This window comes from Mauremys mutica, chromosome 19 (genome assembly GCF_020497125.1).
Source record: "Mauremys mutica isolate MM-2020 ecotype Southern chromosome 19, ASM2049712v1, whole genome shotgun sequence".
Classification (NCBI taxonomy): Eukaryota; Metazoa; Chordata; order Testudines; family Geoemydidae; genus Mauremys; species Mauremys mutica.
In genome coordinates, this window is record NC_059090.1 from 5099506 (window position 1) to 5124234 (window position 24729).

Sequence of the window (24729 nt, forward strand, 5' to 3'; positions counted from 1 at the left end):
AGGCTGCTTCAAGGAGATAGTCCTCCCTAGCAGTGATCTGCACTGACTGTCTCCTTTTTTGCAATTGCAACAAAAGTAGCGCTGAAAAAACCCACCAGTGCTTTCGAAAAGCATTTGGAGGTTGGTTCTAGGGAGAATTCCTGTCTAGCACTGATGCTGGCTTAATAATTCATCGTTAGCTATTTTCATGTGCCTAGCTTTCATCTGGAGTGAAAATCTCATGTTGATCTATTGTCACGAACGGATCGCTGCCAGAAGCCCAGCAGTGGAAGCGAATATCATCTGTAGCCAGGTTCCAGGAGAAATTACTGCCTACGAGAGATTTGGAAAGTATTGCTCATGTATAGCTCTTTTCACAGCGTATCTCGGTCAAATTGCTAGCTTTGCGTCCAAATAGCAATTTTAGGGTGGTAACTGCAATAATTCGTGATTTCCAAAGATGTGGAATGAATTTCTCATGTTTAGCTGCATTCAAACCGTAGCTCTGTCAAATTGCCAGCAGTACATCAGAATAGCAATTTTAGGATCCTAGCAGTAGCTCTACTTTAGGATCAAACCGTAGCTCTGTCAAATTGCCAGCAGTACATCAGAATAGCAATTTTAGGATTCGTGCCTACCAATAATCCGCAATGAATTTCTCATGTTTCGCTGTTTTCACAATCTATCTCTTCACAGCATCAGAATTACAGTTAGAGGATGATTCCATTTGACATTCGTCGCTCGCTGAGCTAAGGCGCGAATTCGTCATGTTTAGCTATTTTCACGAAAAGAGCTCTGACAAATGGCTAATAGTACATCCGAATACTCCTTGGCGGATAGTTCAAGGAGAAATTCGTGCCTATCAGTGACCTGCAATGACAGGAACATGTTTAGCAATGTTCACGAGAGGAATCTCTACCAAATATCCAGCAGGGGATGCTATTGGCTTGTGACAGACGAGTCTCAGAGAAATCTGTGCCTAGCAATGAACTGGAATGAAGGTCTCATATATACCAATTTTCACACACGCAGATCAGTCTAATAGCCGAATAACAATTGTAGTCCGCTTCAAGGAGAAAGTCATTCCTAACAATGATCTGCACTGTACCTCTTCTTTTTGCAATGTTGACGAAAGGATTGTCCAGCAAAGGATTCTATTGGCTTCTGAAAGAGGATTCTAAGATAAATCTTTGCCTAGGCATTAACTGGAGTGAATTTCTCATAATAATCAATTTTCAAACACGCAGATCAGTCTTAAGGTCAGCAACGCAGCCGAATAGGATTTGTAGCCTGCTTCAAGGAGAAAGTCCTCCCTAGCAGTGATCTGCACTGAATGTCTCCTTTTTTGCCATTGCAACGAAAGGATCGCTGTAAATAACCCACCAGTGATTCGTGATTCCCAAAGATGTGGAATGAATTTCTCATGTTTAGCTGCTTTCAAACCGTAGCTCTGTCAACGTGCCAGCAGTACATCAGAATAGCAATTTTAGGATAATAGCAGCAGCTCTACTTTAGGATCAAACCGTTGCTCTGTGAAATTGCCAGCAGTGCATCAGAACAGCAATTTTAGGATCCCAGCAGGAGAAATTCGTGCCTACCAATAATCCGCAATGAATTTCTCATGTTTCGTTGTTTTCACAACCACTCTCTTCCACATGGCCAGCACAGCATCAGAACCATTTGACAGTCGTCGCTCGCTGAGCTAAGCCGCGTATTGGTCATGTTTAGCTATTTTCACGAAAAGAGCTCTGACAAATGGCTAATAGTACATCCGAATACTGTGTGGCGGATAGTTCAAGGAGAAATTCGTGCCTATCAGTGACCGGCAATGACAGGCACATGTTTAGCAATGTTCACGAGAGGAATCTCTACCAATTGTCCAGCAGGGGATGCTATTGGCTTCTGAAAGACGAGTCACCGTGATATCTGTGCCTAGCAATGAACTGGAATGAATGTCTCATATGTACCCATTTCTCACGCGCTGATCAGGTTTTTTGGCATACCTCCTTTCGTTGCAATTGCAAAAAAGGAAACGTCATTAGCAGGATCTGCACTGAACCTCTACGCTTGACGAAAGGATTGTCCAGCAAAAGCTATTCGGCTAGTACGGTGACCAGGAGTTTAAGAGAGATCCTTGCCTAGGCATAAACTGGAGTGAATTTCTCATAATTATCAATTTTCACACACGCAGATCAGTCTAATAGCCGAATAACAATTGTAGTCCGCTTCAAGGAGAAAGTCATTCCTAGCAGTGATCTGCACTGTATCTCTTCTTTTTTGCAATGTTGACGAAAGGATTGTCCAGCAGAGGATGCTATTGGCTTCTGAAAGAGGATTCTAAGAGAGCTCCTTGCCTAGGCATAAACTGGAGTGAATGTCTCATAATTATCAATTTTCAAACACGCAGATCAGTCCTAAGGCCAGCAACGCAGCCGAAAAGCATTTGTAGGCTGCTTCAAGGAGAAAGTCCTCCGTAGCAGTGATCTGCACTGAATGTCTCCTTTTTTGCAATTATCACGAAAGTAGTGCTAACAAAACCCACCAGTGCTTTCGGAAAGCATTTCGAGGTTGGTTCTAGGGATAATTCCTGTCTAGCACTGATGCGGGCTTAATAATTCATCATTAGCTATTTTCAAGTGCCTAGCTTTCATCTGGAATGAATATCTCATGATCTATTGTCACGAACGGATCTCTGCCAGAAGCCCAGCAGTGGAAGCGAATATCATTTATAGCCTGGTTCCAGGAGAAATTACTGCCTATGAGAGATTTGGAAAGAATTGCTCATGTATAGCTGTTATCACAAGGTATCTCGGTCCAATTGCTAGCTTTGCGTCCAAATAGCAATTTTAGGGTGGTAACAAAAGTAATTCGTGCTTCCCAAAGATGTGGAATGAATTTCTCATGTTTAGCTGCTTTCAAACCGTAGCTCTGTCAAATTGCCAGCAGTGCATCAGAATAGCAATTTTAGGCTCCTAGCAGGAGAAATTCGTGCCTACCAATAATCCGCAATGAATTTCTCATGTTTCGTTGTTTTCACAACCTATCTCTTCCACATGGCCAGCACAGCATCAGAATTACAGTTGGAGGACGATTCCTTTTGACAGTCGTCGCTCGCTGAGCTAAGGCGCGAATTGGTCATGTTTAGCTATTTTCACGAAAAGAGCTCTGACAAATGGCTAATAGTACATCCGAATACTGTTTGGCGGATAGTTCAAGGAGAAATTCGTGCCTATCAGTGACCTGCCATGACAGGCACATGGTTAGCAATGTTCACGAGAGGAATCTCTACCAATTGTCCAGCAGGGGATGCTATTGGCTTGTGAAAGACGAGTCACCGAGAAATCTGTGCCTAGCAATGAACTGGAATGAATGTCTCATATGTACCCATTTCACACGCGCAGATCAGTCTTTTGGCCAGCAATTCAGCCGAATAGCATTTGTTGGCTGCTTCAAGGAGAAAGTCCTGCCTAGCAGTGATCTTCACTGAACGTCTCCTTTATAGCAATTTTCACGAAAGGAGCGCTGCAACAATAGCCACCAGTGCTTTCCAAAAGCATTTGGAGGTTGATTCTAGGGGAAATTCCTGTCTAGCACTGATGTGGGCTTAATAACTCATCATTAGATACTTTTCAGTGCCTAGGTTTCATCTGGAATGAATGAATTTCTCATGTTTAGCTCTTTTCACTAAGGGATCTCTGCCAATTGGCCAGCAATGCATCGGAATAGCATTTGTAAGTTGAGTCCAGGAGAAAGTGGTGCAGAGGATGCTATTGGCTTCTGAAACAGGATACTAAGAGAGATCCTTGCCTAGGCATAAACTGGCGTGAATTCCTCATAATGATCAATTTTCACACACGCAGCAGCAGTCGGGAGCCCGAAACCCTTTTAAATTGCCTGGGCGGGCTGCAGGGCTCCTAGGTGCATGCGACAGCTCCAGGCCCCACACTCTGGGGGACCCCGTGGGCCGGCACAGTCAATCCCAGAAGTGATGACGTCGCGGATGATATCGATTAATCACTTCCGCCTTGGGCCCTGCTCCCCAAGGAAGTATTTGGTCAGCTTCTTGAGAAAAGACTATTCTCAGTAATTCCTCAGTCAAGAAACACTTAAGCTGACAATGGACTTTGAAAGACACCAATCCACATCTGAGCTTTCCTGAGAAAGTGGCGTTGGCCTATAAAAACCTGAGTCATGCATGGACATGTGACTTGCCCATGCAACTGCAAAACTCCATCCTGTGGAGGGTATTTTACATAGGAGAGCAGAAGGGGTTTCCACCCACGAGAGAGTCTATTTAAGCCCCTGGAAAACCCCTCCATTTTGACTTCAGCTGGCTCAAAATATAGCTTCTCCACCCCAAAGAGATTCCTGAAAAAAACTGGAACAAAAGACAGTAACTACAGGGGTGTACGTGGTTGCTGGACCCAGACTAGAAGGAGGCTAGTCTGTCAAAGAAGCTTATTGGAGCATTGCTGGTGGGCACGGGCAGGGCCAACACTGCGGCATCCCAGGGGCAGCCCCATTGCCAGTGGGTGTTGGCAGGGCCATGCCAGCAGCAGCCTGTAACCCATGTTTCTATTGGTTCCACCAAAGGTCTGTGGATGGCGCCATGCCCATGGGCTGTTGGTTTCCCCTCCTCCCCCCAGCTTCTCTCAAGCCCACCGCCGGGGGCAGAGGGACTCCATGCTGCTCTCTGTCTCTGGTCACAGCTGGGGAGCTGGCTGCCAGTGCACTGAGTGGGCTGGGGCCCAAGGCCGTGAAGAGCCCGTCCCTGCACAGCACCAGCACAGCCTCCTGCAGCCTCATCACCACCTGGAGGGACCCTGAGGCTGCCTGGTCTGGGCCCTCCACCCACCAGGGTTCCCACAGCCGCTCCCCCTTCAACTGTCGCTGGGAAACTGTGGGGAGCAGTGAGCACCTGGCCAGTGATGTTGAGGCCCATGGTGTTGCTGTCACTGGGGTGCAGCATGTTGTAGGCCCGCACCAGCAGTTGGGAGTGTGCCACCTCTGGGGAGCGCTGCAGGTCCAGTTGGTAGGTGTTGCGGAGCTCGCCAGTCACTGCCAAGGACAGGAGGGTGCCACCACATGCTCAGCACCAGGACGGGGCCTCTGCAGCCCTCAGTACCCCAAGGCACGGACAGGGATTGATTGGAAGGGCTGCCCTCAGGGAAACTTGCCAGCTTCGCAGCCCCACCATGTTAGGAGGGAGGCAGAGACATGTCTGCGGCCATGGCCCTGGCATGTTATGGGGTGGGGCAGAGAAACGTCCCTGGCCACGGCCTTGCCACAGTGGTATTGGGAGATCTCAGAGATGCCCTCCAGCCACGGCCTTGCCACGTTATGGAGGGGTGCAGAGACAGCTCCCCTGGCCACGGCCCTGCCACAGTATGCGGGGGCAGACACATGGCAATGGCGACGGCTCCACCACGATATTGGGGGATCCCAGAGATGTGCCATGGCCCCGCCATGTTATGAGGGAGCCCCAGGGCCGTTTGCTGCATGGCACCTCTCTTTTCCAGCACGGCCATGCTGCGCCACTCCACCCTGCACACCACACAGCAGAGGTCAGCCCAGCCACCGCCGGCCTCGCCACCACCAGGCACCCACTCAACACCTGCCCCAGGCACCCTCGCCCCCTCATGGTCCCCAGCAGGACCGGGGGGGCTGCCACATGCTCTCTAAGAGCCCCCCCCTGCCAGCATGGCTGACGGGTCTGCTGCCCAGCCGCACTGTGCTGCCTGCATACGGCCCCCCCGATGCCTGCCCCTCCAGGCCTAGCCTTGCGCCCTACGCCTGGGAACATCACTCCACACTCTTGCAGCCCACACCCCTGCCCCCTGCACCCTTGTGCCCCAAATCTTCCCCCTGCTCCCTATGCCCTGGGAACATCTCCCTGAGCCTGTGGCTATCCTGTGCCACACATCCCTGTTCCCTGTGTCCCAAATACCTTGCCGCACACCTCTTCCCCTGAGCACATCAGCTTGCACCCCACACCTCCCGCACTCCAAATCCCCATGCCCCACAAATCTGCCACTTGCACCCTAAGTTCTGGGAACATCATCCTGTGCCCCACACCCCTCCACCCCAAACTCCTGCCCCCATGCCCCAAATAACTGCATTCCATGCCCCTCACCCTTACTCCCAGTGTAGTAGTAGGATTTATTGTTTGTATTTTGTATAATTTAGAATGAAGGATAAAGAATAATAAGATAATAATATAGCCATGATTGTTTTTCTTCTGCATTGCAATTTGATGTTCCCGTTCAAAATGTTCTGCGTAAATCAATTCTGTTTTGTGTGTGAATAAGGAATATGTGTGTTATGAGATAAGTGTGAAGGCCAACACCAAACCAGATGTTCTAGGGAGCACTGGAGACAGACACAAGGGGGGCAGAAGGCTGCAACACGCCCCTATTGAAATGTGAGAGGAAGGCAGATTGACGACTCTAAAGATGAGACAGGTACCTATCAATGGGGACAGGCTAGCTGTGACCCAAAACACCATGGGATAACTCCCTGAGAGACTTCATGAAAGAATAAGATAAAGGATGAGAAAAACAATTTAAGAAAACAAGCTCTCGTCCAACAACAATTGAATACAGCATGACCGTGCAAAACTTATTGGTCCCAATGAAAGAAAATCACTATAAAAACAAAAAAGAGCCTGTGGCACCTTATAGACTAACAGACATATTGGAGCATGAGCTTTCGTGGGTGAATACCCACTTCGTCAGATGCATGTATTCACCCATGAAAGCTCATGCTCCAATACATCTGTTAGTCTATAAGGTGCCACAGGACTCTTTGTTGCTTTTACAGATCCAGACTTACATGGCTATCCCTCTGATACTATAAAAACAGAGTGCCTTACCATGAAACTTTGGGTTTGTCCTGCCAAGACTTCCCCGGAGCGTCGTGTTGCGACCAACAGAACCTGGCTCCTACCTACCTGTGATCAACCTAGCTGGCCACTAGATTGATCCGGACTCTGGACTGGTAACTATAACATCGACTGATAGGACAGAGTGTGTGTGTAATTGAAAGCATATGCTAATTGTTGTATCTTCAGGAAATGTGGTGTATTGCCTTTTCCCCTGAAAAAGATCCCGTGTGCTTCTTATAAACATAACACCTGCACACATCACCTGTGCACATCACCCTGTAATCCACACGCCCTGTGACATAGTGGGGATTTTCTTTTGTTGTTTTGTATATGAGCCTATGTGACTCACTGACTCGCTGCGGTAAGTGCACAGTGTGGAAGATCTCGCTGAATGGTCCGAGGTCAGACCCAGAAAGGTGGAAGCTATGTAAGCTTCTTGCCCTTGAGACCGTATGCTCAGAGAGAGGAGGCTCCCCCAGAGTCCTGACTGGCTTCATAGGGAGTAGTTCCAGAGGATCGCCTCGGTGACTCCATGACACCATCGCACCCCAAATCCCCACACCCCACAACTCTGTGCCCTACGTCCTGGAAATATCACCCTGTGCCCCACACCCCTGCACCCCATACCGCTGCCCCCCAGCACCTCCGTGCCCCAAATCTGCCTGCCCCACAACTCTGCGCCCTGTGCCCCAAATACTGCACCCCACATCCCACAACTCTGCCCCCTGCGCCCTACACCTTGGGAACATTACCCCACACCCCTGCATCCAGCACCACTGTGACCCACACTTCCACGCCCCACACCCTGTGCCCTTACGTGAAGTTGATGCGGGGGTGGTGGACGGGCAGCACCCTCACTGTCACGGCCCCACTGCAGTTTCTCCTGCTCCTGTCAGTCACCAGGATCTGCAGCCTGAACGCCTGGAGACACAAGTGCTGGGTGAGGCTGGCAGGACCCTGACCTGAGCCATGCTGCATGGGGCGGTGCCGCTGAGCTCTGGCGCTGCCTTGCGGGCCCATGGGCGAGGGCAGAGAGGGAGCTTGTTGGCTCGGGGGGCCTGAAGCCCCATGGGCACTGATCAGCTCTCCCCAGATGGCTGGAGAGAAGGGGGAGACCCAGAGCCATGGGGGTGCGGGGAGGGAGCCCTGGCCTGGGGAGAGGAGGTGGGGTGTTCTGGGAGGGGTCTGGGGGTAGATGGAGTACCCGGGGATGGGGGGTGTGATGAAGTAGGAACTGTCTGTGTGGGGGATGGGAGAGCAGGGGGTGACTTTAGGTGATGGACCGTACCTGAGCCTGTAACCTGAGCCAGGCAGGGGGGAGGGGGAGTCAACACCTTTGCCCGGGAAGCTGGACAAAGGGAGAGAGCCTGCTGGAGAGGGTTAGTCAGTTTTGGTTTGGGGGCTGGGTGGTGGAATTCAGGGAATCCCAAGCTGGGATCTAAGCTCCCTGAACCCCCAGAAGGACCAGATTGAGGCGCCTGGTTGTGCCTACAGGCTCTGCTGTAGACTGCGTTCCTGTTGTCCAATAAACCTTCTGTTTTACTGGCTGGCTGAGAGTCACTGTGAGTCCCAGGAAGAGGGGTGCAGGGCCTGACTCCCCCATACTCCGTGACAACTGGTGGCAGGGGCGGGATCTACTGCACCCCGTGGACGGCGCTTCCTGCAGTAAGTGACTGGGGAGCAGTAAAACGAAGGGGTGATTTCAGGGGTGATCAACCCCTGGGAGTGTGTGACCAGTGAGAAGGACTTTTGCAGTAACAGGGTCCCCCGGGGAATTGCAGCGAGCGGTCCCAGGGGCGGAGGAGTCTGCGGCTCAACCCTGGCAGAGAGGTGGTGACTTCAAGAAGGGCTGGCACACTAGAAGTCTCCCTGGAAACTGTGGGGAGCAGTGAGCACCTGGCCTGTGAGTGGCCAGCAGGAAGATGTATGCCAAGCGGCTTAAGTGCAACCTGGTGGAGCTGTGCAAGCAGAGGGGGCTGCGCAGAGGGAGGCTCACCAAAGACCAGCTGATTGCCCAGCTGGAGGAGGGAGATCGCTTGAATGAACTGATCCCTGTCTCTGAGGGAAGCAGCCTGGCAGATGCAGCGCAGGCACCAGTGTCTGTCCCAGCTAGGAGTGGTCAGCCGGCTGCTGAGGGCTTTCCAAGACACCTTCTGCCTATACCTAGGGGAAGGGCGGGGAGGAGCCCAGCGAATACCGAGGGCACTGTGACACCCCCGGCCAGCAGGGGATCGTCCCGGCGAAGCTCGCCGGCCAGCAGGGGATCGTTCCGTGGAGCGGAAGCGGCTGGAATGGGAGAAAGAGCTAAAACTGAGAGAGCTGGAGGATCATGAGAGACAGAGAGAACATGAAGCGAGACAGAGGGAACATAAAGAACGACAGAGGGAACATGACTGGGAGGAGAAAGAGAGAGACAGCGTCATCATGAGCTGGAACTGGTGAGGCTGAGGAGCAGCGGGCCCCCGGCTACGGTGAGTGAGGGGGCGCCCAAGACTGCGCGGAGCTTTGATAAGTGCATCCTGGCCCAGCGTAAGGACGGGGAGGACATGGATGACTTCCTGGATGCCTTTGATACAGCCTGCGAGCTGCACCAGGTTGATGTTGCGGACAGGCTCCGGGTTCTCACCCCCTTACTGGACCCCAAAGCTGTGGCATTGTACCGCCAACTGGAAGGGACGGAGAAAGGGGACTACGAACTATTCAAACAGGCCCTACTACGTGAGTTTGGACTGACTCCTGATAAAACCCCTGAGGTCTCATATCTGCAACTAGCCGTCCACATGGAGGGATACGCCAGCAAGTGGGCAGATGGGGCCCAGACGAAGGGGGACCTGGTTAAACTGCTGGTACTGGAGCAACTGTATGAGCGGTGCCCATCCGACCTGAGGCTGTGGTTGAGGGACCAAAAGCCAGAGAACTCGCGACATGCAGGGCGGCTGGCCGATGAGTTTGTGAAGAGCTGGTAGGGGGGTGGCAGAGAGGAGTCCCAAAGGAACAGGCCCACCGCAATGCAGAGAGTCTCATCCTGGGACCTCCCAAAGGGGAATAGGGAAAACTCCCGCCCAAGAGGAACGCCCAGCGTCAGGGACAACCGACCGATTCGAGGGGACCAATGGGATATGAGCTGCTATCACTGTGGCCAGAGGGGCCACAAACGGTCCCAGTGCCCCAGGCTCAAGGACAGACTGAGCAGACCGACTCCACACCGGGTTAACTTGGTAGAGGCCCAGCCGGACGAGGGGCAGGCTTCCCAGGCAAGGGGGGCTGGTAGCTTATCAACTCCAGGCTGGCTCCTCTGGGGGGTTGGATGCCCTGGACTCAGGGTTCTCGGTTTACAGAGTGGGCGCAGGGCTGTCCCTGCGAAGCCAGTGCCTTGTTCCCCTGGAGGTGGATGGGAGGAAAGTCTATGGATACTGGGACACGGGCGCTGAGGTGACACTGGCCCGGCCCGAGGTGGTGACCCCAGATCAGGTGATGCCCAACACCTTCCTGACCCTGACGTGTGTGGGCAGGACCCCATTCAAGGTGCCTGTGGCGAGGGTGCATCTGAAATGGGGGGACAAAGAGGGCCCAAAGGAGGTGGGGTGCACCACCATTTGCCCACTGAGGTGTTGTTGGGGGGGAATCTAGAGGACTGGCCAAGCAACCGCCAGAACGTCTTAGTCATGACCCATAGCCAGAGCCGGCGAGGGGCACTACGCCCTGACCTTGGGAAGGAGGTCACCCCAGAGGCACAGAACCCTACCCTGGTGGGGAGGGAACACCCAAGGGCAAGGCTCAGGGGGGCTGTGGCTCCTGACCCAGCCGATGAGAGAGAGCAGGTTCCCATCCCTTCCCCAGCCACCGAGTTCCAGGCCGAGTTGCAGAAAGATCCCTCCTTGCGGAGGCCAAGGGACCTGGCTGACCTCAATGCAGTACAGACCATGAGGAGAGGTTGCAAGGAGAGGTTCCTGTGGGAGAAGGGGTTCCTGTACCGAGAATGGGCTCCCCCAGGGGAAGTAGAGTCATGGGGGATCAGGAGGCAGCTGGTGGTTCCCCAGAAGTTTCGCCACAACCTGCTGTACCTGGCCCATGACATCCCTCTTGCAGGACACCAGGGAATCCGGCGCACCGGGCAGAGGCTGCTACAGAACTTTTACTGGCCTGGGGTCTTTACCCATGTCAGACAGTATTGCCAATCCTGTGACCCCTGCCAGAGGGTGGGGAAGGCCCGGGACAAAGGGAAAGTGGCTTTGAGGCCTTTACCCATCATAGAAGAACCTTTCCAGAAGGTGGCCATGGACATAGTGGGACCTCTCAGCAAGACGACCCGGTCAGGGAAGAAATACATTCTGGTGGTGGTAGATTTTGCCACCTGCTACCCCGAGGCAGTGGCCTTGTCCTCTATCGAAGCAGACACTGTGGCAGATGCTCTGCTGACCATTTTCAGCCGAGTGGGGTTCCCCAAGGAAGTCTTAACGGACCATGGGTCCAACTTCATGTCGGCCCTGCTCCGGTGCTTGTGGGAGAAATGTGGGGTCCAGCACAACTGGGCCTCAGTGCATCACCCCCAGTCTAAAGGGCTGGTGGAAAGGTTCAACGGGACGCTAAAGATGATGCTAAAAACATTTATGAACCAGCACCCGCAGGACTGGGACAAGTACTTACCTCACCTGCTGTTCGCGTATAGGGAGGTACCCCAGGAATCTACCGGGTTTTCGCCTTTTGAACTGTTGTATGGAAGGCGGGTAAGGGGGCCCCTAGACCTGATGAGAGACGAATGGGAGGGGAAGGCCACTCCCGATGGAGAATCAGTGGTGGCGTATATCCTGACCTTCCGGGAAAGACTTGCCGAGCTCATGGGCCTGGCCAGGGAGAATCTGGCCTGAGCCCAGAGGAAGCAGAAGGTCTGGTATGACCGCATGGCGCGGGCCCGCGCCTTCGCCACCGGGGATCAGGTGATGGTTCTCATCCCCATGAGAAAGAACAAACTCCAGGCCACCTGGGAAGGGCCCTTCAAGGTTGTCAAGCAACTAAATGAGGTAAACTATGTGGTGGAGCCGTCGAACCGGGTGCACCACCACCCGGTGTACCATGTGAATATGATGAAGCCATATTATGACAGGGGGAATGTGGTGTTGGCCATGTGTGGACATTGGGAGGAGCCGGGAGATGACCCTTTAGTAGGCCTATTCCCTGGGACAACAGCTGGTTCCCCCCTGGAAGCAATTCCCCTCTCTGATCAGCTGACCCTGGCCCAGCACGCTGAGATCAAAGAGGTGCTGCATCTATACTGACAGCTGTTTTCCAACCAGCCTGGACGCACTAATTTGACTGTCCACCGGGTGGAGACCGGATCACATCCTCCTATAAGATGCTCCCCTTTCCGAGTTACAGGGAAAACTGCTCAGGACCTGGAAAGAGAGATCAGGGACATGCTGGCTTTGGGGGTGATCCAGCCGTCTTCCAGCCCCTGGGCCTCACCAGTGGTGCTGGTCCCCAAAAGGGATGGGTCGATCTGGTTCTGTGTGGACTAACGAAAGCTCAATGCCAACACGGTTTCCAATGCCTACCCAATGCCCAGGCCTGATGAGCTCCTGGACAAGCTGGGAGGCGCTCGGTACCTCACCATCATGGATCTTACCAAGGGCTACTGGCAAGTGCCACTGGATGCAGATGTCAGGCTGAAATCAGCCTTTATCACCCCTCTGGGGCTCTACGAGTTTCTGACCCTGCCTTTCGGCCTCAAGGGAGCGCTGGCCACCTTCCACCGCCTGGTGGATCAGCTACTGAGGGGGATGGAGAGTTTTGCCATGGCGTATATTGACGACATCTGTGTCTTTAGCCAGACCTGAGAGGACCATGTGTCCCAGGTTAGACAAGTGCTGGACCGACTCCGAGAGGCTGGGTTAACCGTAAAGGCTGAGAAGTGCAAGGTGGGGATGGCTGAAGTATCTTATCTGGGCCATCGGGTGGGGAGTGGCTGCCTAAAGCCGGAACCAGCCAAGGTGGAGGTGATCAGAGACTGGCCCGCTCCCCAAACCAAAAAGCAGGTCCAAGCCTTTATTGGGATGGCGGGGTACTATCGAAGGTTCGTGCCCCACTTTAGCGCCATAGCTGCCCCCATCACTGAGCTGTGCAAGAAGGGGAAGCCAGACAAGGTGGTCTGGACCGAGAAGTGCCAGGAGGCTCTCCAGGCGCTGAAAGAGGCTCTGGTTAGTGGTCCAGTTCTGGCAAACCCAGACTTTGACAAGCCCTTTATGGTGTTCACCGACGCCTCAGACACAGGACTGGGGGTGGTGTTAATGCAGGAGGATGAAAAGGGGGAGAGACACCCCATCGTGTATCTGAGCAAGAAGTTGCTACCCCGGAAGCAGAACTACGCGGCCATCAAGAAGGAATGCCTGGCCATGGTATGGGCCCTTAAGAAACTAGAGCCGTATCTCTGGGCGACACTTCACCGTGTACACCGACCACTCTCCCCTGACCTGGCTGCACTAGATGAAAGGAGCCAAAGTCAAGCTCCTGAGGTGGAGCCTGCTCCTGCAGGATTATGATATGGACGTGGTCCATGTGAAGGGAAGTGCCAACCTGATAGCAGATGTGTTGTCCCAGAGAGGGCGTCCTGAACTTCGCCAGGTCACTGGGCAGAGTGACCCCGCTCAGTTCAGTCTTGAAGGGGAGAGAGATGTGATGCAGTAGGAACTGTCTGTGTGGGGGATGGGAGAGCAGGGGGTGACTTTAGGTGATAGACCGTGCCTGGGCCTGTAACCTGAGCCAGGCAGGGGGGAGGAGGAGTCAACACCTTTGCCCGGGAAGCTGGACAAAGGAAGAGAGCCTGCTGGAGAGGGTTAGTCAGTTTCGGTTTTGGGGCTGGGTGGTGGAATTCAGGGAATCCCAAGCTGGGATCTAAGCTCCCTGAACCCCCAGAAGGACCAGATTGAGGGGTCCTGGTTGTGCCTACAGGCTCTGCTGTAGACTGCGTTCCTGTTGTCCAATAAACCTTCTGTTTTACTGGCTGGCTGAGAGTCACTGCGAGTCCCAGGAAGAGGGGTGCAGGGCCTGACTCCCCCATACTCCGTGACAAGGAGTTCTCGGGGAGGGCATGCCCCAGAAGCAGGCCTGGGGGTGATGGGCTTACCCTGAGAAGGCAGGGCTGGAGGCTGCCCAAGCAGGGGCAGACCCTAGCACTCACCTGGCCGGCATGGGCTGGGATGAAGCCCGATCCTGGTGCCAGCACCTGCCCGGTGTGGTCGATGGTGAGGGGCGTGTCATTGTCTTCTATGGTGAACTGCCATGGAGAGAGGGGCTGAGCCAGAGAACCAGATACCCCTTACCGAGACCCCCAGCTCAGAACAGCCCCTCCCTAACCACTGGGTTCCATTGGACCAGACCCTCCCCTGCCACTGGGCCCCTCGGATTCTCCCCATCCCCACAGCCCCTCCCCGCCACTGAGCCCCATCAGATCCCCCTGCCCCCACAGCTTCTCCCCCTCCACTGGGCCCTGTTGGATCCCTCCGCACCTACAGCCACTCCCCCCCAACTGGGCCCTGGTGGATCCCCACACCCCCACAATCCCTCACCCACCACTGGGCCCTGTTGGATCCCCCTTCCCCTACAGCACCTCCCCCGCCACTGGGCCCCATCCGATCCCCCTGCCCCCACAGCCTCTCCCCCACCCCTGGGCCCTGTCAGACCCCCGCTCCCTAGGCTCAGGCTGTGCAGGGCCATCCCATAGCACCCGTCCAGGGATGGGAGGGCAGGCCCAGCTCCATGCTCACCCTCAGCCCGCTAGCCGGCCGCCGCAGGACCACGGTGTGGATGGGCGTCAGGGGTGCCACGTCCTCTGGGACTTGCACCAGCTCCCCCACTGCAGCAAAGCACAGAGCCAGGCGGAGTGGGCTCAGAGGCTGCTCCACCCACCCTGGACCAACCTCCCCACGCTCTGCACTGGGTCCCATTGGCCAAGAGCAGAAAGAGCCAGGAGGTGAGTCCTGTTAGCACCAGAAGTGCCCCCTCTGCCCTGGCAGGGCTCCCCATCCTGGCCTGGATCCCCAACGCCCCTGGCAGCACTGGGCACAGAGCGCAGGTGCTGGGCACAGGGCACAGGGGCTGGGCAGGGGAGAGCACTTGGCTCAGAGTGCAGGGGCTGGGTGGGGCAGAGGGCAGGGGTTGGGCAGGTGAGAGCACAGGGGCGGGGCAGGGCAGAGCTCAGGGGCAGGGCGGAGCGCAGGACCTGAGCATGGGAGAGTGCTGGGCTCAGAGCACAGAGGCTGGGTGGGGCAGAGCACTGGGCACAGGGGCTGTGCACAGAGCGCAGGGGTTGGGCAGGAAAGAATGCAGGGGTAGGGCAAGGCAGAGCACGAGCTGGTCAGGGGAGAGCGCTGGGCTCAGAGTGCAGGGGCTGGGTGGGGCAGAGTGCAAGGGGTGGGCAGGCAGGAGAGAGCACTGGGACTGGGAGGTAGGGAGCGCAGGGGCTGGGCACACAGCACAGGGGCTGGGCAGGGCAGAGCGCAGGGCCTGGCTGGGGCAGAGCACTGGGACTGGGCAAGGGAGTGCAGGGGCTGAGCAGGGGAGTGCAGGGGCTGGGCACAGAGCACAGGGGCTGGGCAGGGGCTGGGCACGGAGCGCAGGGGCTGGGCACAGAGTGGGCCTTACCTTGGCTAGCAAACCTGGCCATGCACTGGGGGGGGCCATCCACCGTATGGACCTGGACGAAGAGCTGGCCATTGGCAGGCGTCTCCCCTGGGCAGGTGGCCTCCAGGGTCAGTGTGTACTGATTGACCTGCCGAGCATCCAGCGCCGCACTGGGGCTCAGCGTGATCTAGCAGAAACCCCAGCACTCAGCAGGCTCTGGCACCGAGCACAGGCTATGCCAGCCTCCCCCATTCAGCGGGCCCTGCCCCCGACCCCACATGGAACGGGGCCCTGCCTCCTCCCAATCCCGCATGGAACGAGACCCTGCCCCCGACCCTGCATGTAACGGGGCCCGCCCTCAACCCCACATGAAATGGGGCCCTGCCTGGAATCCTGCATGTAAGAGGGTCCTGCCTTCCCCCCGACCCCGCATGAAACGGGGCCCTGACCCTGCATGTAACGGGGCCACGCCCTCAACCCCGCATGTCAGAGAGGCCCTGCCCCTGCCCCCGCATGTAATGGGGCCCTGCCTCCCCGCCCCTGATCCTACATGCAGCGAGGGCTCCTGTTCCAGACTCCCCAGCCTCAGACCCAGCCCGCAGCCCCCTCCTAGTCCCCCTGTGTCTCCCTCTTTGCCCTTCTCTCACCCCTGGGTGCCATACAGGGAATGGGCCTGCTCCTCACCAAGAGCAGAACCCTGGGCCCCCTTGGATCCATGGGGAGCCCCTGGTGGAGGCCGTGGAGGCTCTGCTCCCTATGGCTCTGCTGCTAGCCTGCTGTCCCCGGGGGGGGGAGGGGGGAAGAGGGGGCAGGGACTTGGCGCTGGATGCACTGGGCCAGCAGGAGCTTGGGGCTGGGACCTGGCACTGCACAGGATGGGCTCTGGGCCATTGGCACCAAGGGGTGCCAGGAGCCAGTGGACTGGCAGCCAGGGCTGTGTGTCTGAAATACCCCCCTTGCCCTTCCAGGATGCTGGGTGCCAGGCTGGTGCAACCCTGCTGGGCACAGCTCCTAGGCCTGGGCTGGCAAGGTGCTGACTGGCTCAGAATGGGCCTTTGGCTCAGAGGCTGGGGGAGCTGGCTGTGTGTGGATTGGCCTGCCCGGGACCCTGGCGCCTGGGTCTTCACTGCCCAGCATTATGTACCGCCCTCAGGGGGTGCACATACCCCTCCCTCACCCCTGGGGGCAGGGTGACAGCACATTGGCCCCTTGTTCCCATTGCAGATCCTGTCCCCACTGAGCTCAGGCCTCCAGGCCGACCTTGCCCTGGCCTAACGCTGCCGGTGTCTGGGGTCTGCACCTGCCAGCACAGCCCCACAGGGCACTTCCAGGCTGGGCTGCCTTGCCAGCGGGGCCTAGGTCTGTCCTCCTGGGGACTGTGGGCAGCAGCACGTACCTGCACGCTGTAGTGGACAGTTGGGCTCGTGTGGCGGGTGACGGTGGGTTGGTTAAAGAAGGAGGTCGGGGGGGGTGCTCTGCAGGATAGGGGCAGGGGTGGGGACGCTGCTCTCATTCTGGCAGGTCAAGTTGAACTCCACGATGATCGTACCCGGTCCTGCACTCTCCATCACGCTCACTGTGGTGGGCAGGCCGGACAGCACTGGCACAGAGAGGTGCAGAATGAGCCCATCCAGCCCGCGCCACAGCGGGTACCCACGAAACTCCCAGAGCAGCAGGGACAGCTGGGTGTGTGTGGCTGCACCTGTACCCACGGGTGCCTGCGCGGACAGGGCCTGGGCCACGCCACCCCACACCTGTGTGGGCTGTGCGGCTAATGACAAGTGAGAAGAGGGGATAGCGCTGTCTGGGGTTGTGGGGGGTTCAGAGTGAGAGGGGGAGCACTGTCCAGGGAGGCGGTGGAAGAGAGGGAGCTCTGTCCAGGGGAGTGGAGGGAGATGGGGAGTGTGGTCTGAGGGGGAGGGAGAGGGACTGCTGTCCAGGGGGAAAGAGGGGGAGAGGGAGCATGTCCAGGAGGATGGAGGGAGAGGGGGGAGTGCTGTTCGAGGGGGATCGATGGGGAGGGGGAGTACTGTCTAGACCGAGAGGGAAGGAAGGGGGAGGGAGCGCACTGTCCAAGGGGGACAGAGAAGGTGCTATCCAGAGGCAGGGATGGAGATCTCTGTCTAGGCGGGGCGGAGGGGGGCAGAGCTGTCTAGCAGGGCGGAGGGAGACAGGAAGCACTGTCTGAGGGGGTGGAGGGTAGGGGGAGCACAGTCCAGGTGGCGGAGGGAGAGGGTGTGACGAAGTGGGGATTCTCCCTTATTATGTAGTATGTGAGCCTATGTGAGTCTCACTGTTTTTCATGAATGCTGTGCGTGCCTCAGTTTCCCTGTGTATAGCATCAATGTCTAGGTGGTGGGAATAAGGGGGTATGACTTTTGCAGGGGATTTTCCAGCTGCTTGCACTAATGCTATGGCTGGCCCTTCGTAACCTGAGACCCAGGATGGGGATCCGACCAGGTGACTCTTAGCCCGGGCAGCAAGACAAAGGCGGAGCAACGGGCAGAGCTGGGGCCAGGCAGCTGGAAGCAAATCAGTCTCTGATGGCTTGGGGCACAGGGGGAGGACCAGAGCCCTGGCTCTGGGCTCCCCTTCCCACAAGATGGACTTGGCTGAAAGTCACTGATTTCTGTGCTAACAAGTTCTCTTCTATGCTGTGTTCCTGTTGACTAATAAACTTTCTGTTTTACCAGCTGGCTGAGAGTCACGTCTGACAGTGGAGTGGGGTGCAGGGCTCTCTGGCTTCCCCAGGAGCCTCACCCAGGCAGACTCACTGCGGGAAGTGCACGGTGTGGAAGAGGATGCTGAATGCTCTGAGGTCAGACCCAGGAAGGTGGAAGCTGTGTGAGGTTCTTGTCCTGGAGACAGTACGCTCAGAGAGAGAAGGCTCCCCCAGAGTCCTGACTGGCTTCGTATGGAATAGTTCCAGAGCATCGCCCGGGGACTCTGTGACAGACGGGGAGGGCTGTCTGAGGTTGGCGGAGAGAGAGGGGGAGCGCTGTCCGAGGGGGCGAACAGGGAGAAGGAGCTCTGTCCCGGGGGCTGAGGGAATGGGGGAGTGTAGGTCAAGGGAATGGAGGGGGTGAGGAGTGCTGTCCTAGGGGGCAGACAGGGCGGGGTAGCACTGTCCAAGGGGGCAGAGGGAGGGGGAGCGCTGTCTGAGGGGGCAGATGTCTGAGGGGGCAGAGGTGGAAGGGGAGCACTGTCCCAGGGGATAGAGGTAGATGGGGAGCACTGTCTGGGGGAAGGAGGGAGAGGGGACACGCTGTCCACTGTGGGGGTGGAGACGGAAGTCCGAGTGGGTCATGTGGGTGGGTCCCTGGGGAGGGGGACTGCCCCTCCCATGGGGCACACCCACAGCTGGCATCTTGGCATGGGAGGGCATGGGGGCCACAGGGTTTTGGCTGTGCTGGCTCCCTGGGGCAGAGCCATGCCCTCCACCTGCCTCAGCACCCGGGTAAGGGAGGCTGGAAGGTGGATTCCCCCTGTTATCAAGTGGGTGGCCCATCGCTCAGTACCAAGCTGCCTACCTGTGGCACAGAGGCCCAGGAGCAGCAGGAAGGACTGGTGCCCATGCATCCCCAAGAGGCAGTTCTGAGAGACTGGATGCAGCTCAGCTCAGCTCTGCCTGCCCTTGTTTGGGAAGCCAGAGCAGGTTGCCAGGCTGTTGCTATGGATGCTGGGCAGCGCCCAGTGCAGCACCCATTCACCCAGGCCCTAGCTGCGCTCAGGAACACACCGCCCGCCCACACAGAGACAGCCCCAGCCAGGGCACCCGCCCTCAACCTGGGGTCTGCACCTCCCGCCCCATGAGCCTCCCCCAGCCCAGCTGAGCTCTGGTGTCTGTGCCCCCCCCAGGGGCCTCCCCCAGCCCAGCCGAGCTCTGGTGTCTGCGCCTCTCACCCCAGGAGTCCGCTCCAGGCCAGCTGAGCCCTTGGGTCTGTGTCTCCTGCCCCAGGGGATCCCACAGCACAGCCCTGGGGTCTGCACCTCCCACTCCGGGGGCCTCCCCACACCCAGCCAAGCTCAGTGGTCTGTGCTCCCTGCCCCAGGGGCTCCCCCAGTCCAGCCGAGCCCTGGGGTCTGCACCTCCCACCCGAGGGGCTTTCCTCAGCCCCGAGGTCTGCACCACCCACCCCAGGGACCTGCCCCAGCCCAGCCCAGCCCTGGGGTCTGTCTCCCCACAACAGCGACTCTTCTCCCATGAGCACAGGTTGAGCCTGGGGTGAGGAGCCCTTCTTCTCCTCCCCTGCCTGTGCTCCAGGCCCACCCAGCTCCCTGCAGAGACTGCTGGGTGGCAGGTTGATGGGGAAGCTTGGGCGGGGCAGGCCCATACTGATCCTTGACTCCCAGAGCTCTAGGAAAGCTCTGCCCAGCCCTCGCCCCAAAGCAAGCCTCCTTTGTGGGACTGCCCATCCCAAGCAGCCCTCTTATGGGGCCCATTGCTCCCCTAGCTAGGCTGCACCAGTGCCCACCTGCACGTGTGGGGAGGTCCATAGCGGGCTTGGAGTACCATGCCCACTCCCCTCAGCCCAGAAGGAGCTTCCCCCAGGCTAGGCCTTTGGATCAGTTCAGCTCATGCTTGGTTCTTTGGCTTCTTCCCCATAAGCTGCAGCAAGCGCCCTGCTGGGGTGAGGCAGGGTCCTGTGGGGCCCCAGAGCCAGACTGGCCCGTAGCCCTGCCACAAGCACAACAGGCTGAGCTGTGCCCAGGAGAGGAGAAAGAGCTGGCTTCTGGAAGAGGCTGGTTGCTCTCTCTGGGGACTAAGGAGGGATCAGAGCAGCAGAGCCCAAGACGAGGCTGGTGGGCTGCCCTGGCATGACCAGCGTGGGCAATGCTGAAGCCTGCTGGCTCGGTGCTGGCTGAAGGATGGCCCAGGTACTCTGCATCTGACTAAGAACCCATCTCTGTTTGAAACCACTTCCTGGGGTTCCTTGGCTGCTTTAGTCCCGGCAGAGGGGACAAGTCTCTCCCAGGCATCTGTCTCAGCTGCACTCGGGCAGAGGTCATGGGGCAAAGCAGGAGGGCCTCAGTCCAGAGGCTTGGGGCCAGGAGATGGTTGGGATGAAGTGGAAATTTTCTGTATCGTTTTTAGAGTCCTGGTTGTGCCTCAGTTTCCCCTCTATGTGGCATTACCACCTACTGGGTGGAAAGGGGCAGTTTGCTCTCAGGGGAGATGGAGAGACCTAGATCTGGGTGTCGCCTGACTATCTGGGTCTTAGGTCCCATATCAATGCTAAATTTGAGAATACAAGGGCAGATCCAATTTCCCAGACATTGACACTTAGCAAGCATTGCCCCAGAGGGAGATGGACTTCCCTGCCTCTCACCAGCACAGGAGACAAAAGCCTGGGGAAGCATTGGGTGGGGGGTGTGATAATATGGGGATTTTCATGGGGATGAGACCAGGTGACTCTTGGCCCAGGAAGCAAAACAAAGGCTGGAGGAGAAGCAACAGTCTCGGCTGGCGTGGGGCGCATGGGGAGGGTCAGAGCCCTGGCTCTAGGCTCCCCTCCTCCAAATGGATTTGGCTGAAAGTCACTGATTTCTGTGCTAGCAAGCTCTGTTCTACGCTGTGTTCCTGTAGACTAATAAACCTTCTGTTTTACCAGCTGGCTGAGAATCACATCTGATTGCAGAGTTGGGGTGCAGGGCCCTCTGGCTTCCCCAGGAGCCCCGCCCAGTCAGACTCACTGTGGGAAGTGCACAGTGTGGAAGAGGATGCTGAATGCTCTGAGGTCAGATCCAGGAAGGTCCAAGCTGTGTGAGCTTCTTGCCCTGGAGACAGTATGCTCAGAGAGAGGAGGCTCCCCCAGAGTCCTGGCTGGCTTCATATGGAGACGTTCCAGAGCATCGCCCCAGTGACTCTGTGACACCCGCACTATGGCCCCAGCTTTGGAACAGTCTCTGTGAGGAACTTTTCAGTGTGTCAGACTCCCTAGTGGTCTCACTCTTACTCCTTGTTAGCCCATGCAGCTTCACTGCCTCCTTAAACTGGACCTCTGGGCCTGCAGCCCCTCTGCTTCATCCTCTGAGCGCCAGTCAGCGAGTCTCCCTGAGACAGACTCTGATGGAGACTTGTCCACTTTGCAGGGATTGATGTACTGTGTTGTCCAAACAGTCAGCTTTATTAGTCACTGGATGCACAGCAGAGGCCAGCCCTCAGTTAGCACAGAGAACTGAAGGGTAAAACACAGTCTAGTCTGGGTAGCCAGAGCCGAGCCAAGCCAAGCTGTAGTGAACCCCACTGTGCAAATTCTGTCTCCCCATCCTTCTGACTCCTTGATCAGATGCCAGCTGAGAGCCCTTTCTCCAGTGACATGTGTGATGCTCTGGAAAAAACAGTTACTTACCTCTCGTAACGGTTGTTCTTCAAGATGTGTTGCTCATGTCCATTCCAATAGGTGCGTGCGGGCGCCGCGTGCATGATAACTGGAAAGCTTTTCCCCTAGCCGTACCCGTCAGGTCGGCTGTGGAGACCCCTGGAGTGGCGCCTTTATGGAGGTGTATATATGTCCCTGCTGACCCGCCGCCTGCTCAGTTCATTCTTGCCGGAGTACTCCGACAGAGGGGAGGAGAGCGGGATTTGGAATGGACATGAGCAACACATCTCAAAGAACAGTTACGAGAGGTAAGTAACCGTTTTTTCTTCTTCGAGTGATTGCTCATGTGCATTCCAATAGGTGACTTCCAAGCAGTTGCCCAGGGGGAGGGGTCAGAGTGCACCAAGAACAGCATCATCCCTCACCTGCTGGGTCATGGCATAGTGCAGGAGTTCTTAAACTGGGGGTCGGGACCCCTCAGGGGGTCACAAGGTTATTACATGGGGGGTCACGAGCTGTCAGCCTCCACACCAAACTCCGCTTTTCCTCCAACATTTATAATGGTGTGAAATATATAAAAACGTGATTTTAATTTATGTGGGGAGGAGGGTTCGCACTCAGAGGCTTACTATGTTAGTCTATAAGGTGCCACAGGATTCTTTGCTGCTTCTACAGAACCAGACTAACACGGCTACCCCTCTGATATGTGAAAGGGGTCATCAGTACAAAAGTTTGAGAACCACTGGCGTAGTGTGAAGTGAAGGTGTGGACTGAAGACCACGTTGCCACCTTGCAGATATCCTGGATAGAGACCTGCGCTCTGGTAGAGTGCACCGTAAGCAGAGGGGCTGGAACTTCAGCCAGGTGGTAGCAAGTCCTGATGCAGGACGTGATCCATGACGAAATATGCTGTGATGAGATCGAAAGCTCCCTCATTCTTTCTGTGATAGCAACAAAGAGCTGTGGTGACTTATGAAACAGTTTTTTGTGCATTCAGTGTAAAATGCCAAGACACATCTAACATCCAAGGAATGGAACATGTGCTCCCTGCTAGTGGCATGTGGTTTAGGAAAGAATACAGATAAAAATATATCTTGGTTCACATGAAACTGGGATACAACCTTAGGCAGAAACGCAGGGTGATGGCGTAGCTGCACCTTGTCCTTATAAAATACCATATAAGGAGGTTCGGAAGTCAGTGCACTGAGCTCGGATACCCTTCTAGCGGAGGTTAAAGCCACTGGAAAGGCCACCTTCCAGCAGAGGTAGGAGAGAGGACAGGTAGCCATGGGCTCAAAAGGGGGCCCCATGAGAGAGGACAGGATTAGGTTGAGGTCCCAGTGGGGAACGGGCCGACATATTGGGGGATAAAGTCTGTCCATGCCCTTAAGAAACCTGCCCACCATGGGGTTACCGAACACTGACTCACCCACCGTTCCCAGGTGAAAGGCCGAAATGGCCAGGTGTACCCTCAGGGATGATATCGCTAACCCTTGGTACTTGAGATATAAAATATAGTCCAAAATAAGGGGAATTGGGACTGATTGTGGCTCAGTTCCCCTTTGTCAAGACCAAAAGGAGAAACGCTTCCACTTAGCCAGGTACGTGGCTCGAGTGGAGGGTTTCCTACTTCCTAACAGGACCTCCCTCACTGAGTCCGAGCACTGAAGCTCAAGAGGGTTCAGCCATGGAGCTTCCATGCCATGAGATGGATGGACTCCTGGTTGGGGTGTTGCAGACGGCTGTGGTCCTGTGTGATTAGGGTTAGACAGAGAGGGAACGTTACAGGACTGTCCACTGAGAGGTTCAGTAACATGGTGAACCAGTGCTGGCGAGGCCACGCTGGTGCTAAGAGGATCAAGGAAGCCCTGTCCCGATGAGTCTTGAGGAGTACTCTGTATATGAGGGGGAATGGCAGAAATGCATACAGCAGGTGACCCGTCCACGGCCAGTAGAAGCCTCTCCCTGTCACAGTACATCTCCATCATATTGACCTGGTCCCCTCCGTGGCTGTGAGGGTAGTTCCACCACATCGTTCTCCTCATTGAGCTGCTTAATGACCTTGAAGGGCCTGTCCCAGGCAGCTTGCAGCTTATTCTTCCTCACGAGGATGAGAACCCAGACCTGGCCCTCAGTGCAATAGGCTGAGTGGTCATACGAGACTTTCTGCCTCCCTTGGGCCCTGATTAGGTTCTCCCTGGCCAGACCCATGAACTCAGCGAGCTTTTCCTGGAAAAGCAGTACATACTCCACCAATGATTCTTCATCAGGGAAGGCCTCCCCCTCCCATTCGTCCCTCACCAAGTCCAGGGCCACCTTCTGAAAAGGCTCCTCTATAACAGACAGGTGTCTTAAGGCTGCTTTACCCTTGTCCCGGGACTTTTGCACCTCTGGACAAGGCAGCCCTGGTTGGCAGCTGTCCCGCCCTGGCTGTGGTTCCCCCACTCAGATGGCATCTCCAATTCCCCTGGGCTCAGTTTTGCCCCTGCTCTCCCAGTGAGGGCAGGTAGTGACCCCACTGCTTTTCTCACAGCATCAGAGCTAGCGTGAGCCACTTTCCTGTGTGCAGGGGGGTGGGAGGTATCTTTCTGTCCCATTCAACTCCAGGGCTCTGGTTACAGACAGGCAGGTATCCTGAGTTTAGCAGCTCCTCACCCCTGCCAGCCAGGACATTTGCATTTTCAATTACCACTTCAGTCTCAGCAGATTCTTTCCCCGGGATTCAAATTCAAATCCTCGGCCATTACAGGAGCAGGGCCTGGATCCTGTCCCAACTAGACACAGTCAATCTCCAACAGGAGGTCACACCTGATATCTTGGAGAACCCCAACTACCAGCCAGCCCCACCCCTCCTGTTTCTGCACAGGGATCTGAGCCAGTGGCAGGGTGAGGGGCTTCATGCCTGGGACCTTCACCCAGGTCACACAG

General features: G+C 56.2%; 1 protein-coding gene across 3 annotated transcripts; it reads right to left on the reverse strand.

Annotated features, from left to right (window-relative positions):
- Positions 1–3747: 3747 nt before the first annotated feature.
- LOC123353075 (cadherin-related family member 4-like) lies at positions 3748–21064 on the reverse strand. Of its 3 annotated transcripts, none has more exons than XM_044993843.1 (7): positions 19009–21064; positions 16875–17078; positions 15500–15665; positions 14623–14711; positions 14037–14132; positions 7680–7783; positions 3748–5523 (listed from the first exon to the last, which is right to left on the reverse strand). In XM_044993843.1, the coding sequence occupies exons 2-7, from the start codon at positions 16989–16991 to the stop codon at positions 5223–5225; spliced, it is 873 nt and encodes a 290-aa protein (XP_044849778.1). In that variant the 5' UTR covers positions 16992–17078; positions 19009–21064; the 3' UTR covers positions 3748–5222. The 3 variants fall into 3 exon arrangements, with proteins under 3 accessions (XP_044849778.1, XP_044849779.1, XP_044849780.1); XM_044993844.1 differs by having other exon boundaries at positions 16875–18424; XM_044993845.1 differs by lacking the exon at positions 19009–21064 and having other exon boundaries at positions 3748–4357; positions 16875–18734.
- Between the last annotated feature and the right edge of the window lie 3665 nt (positions 21065–24729).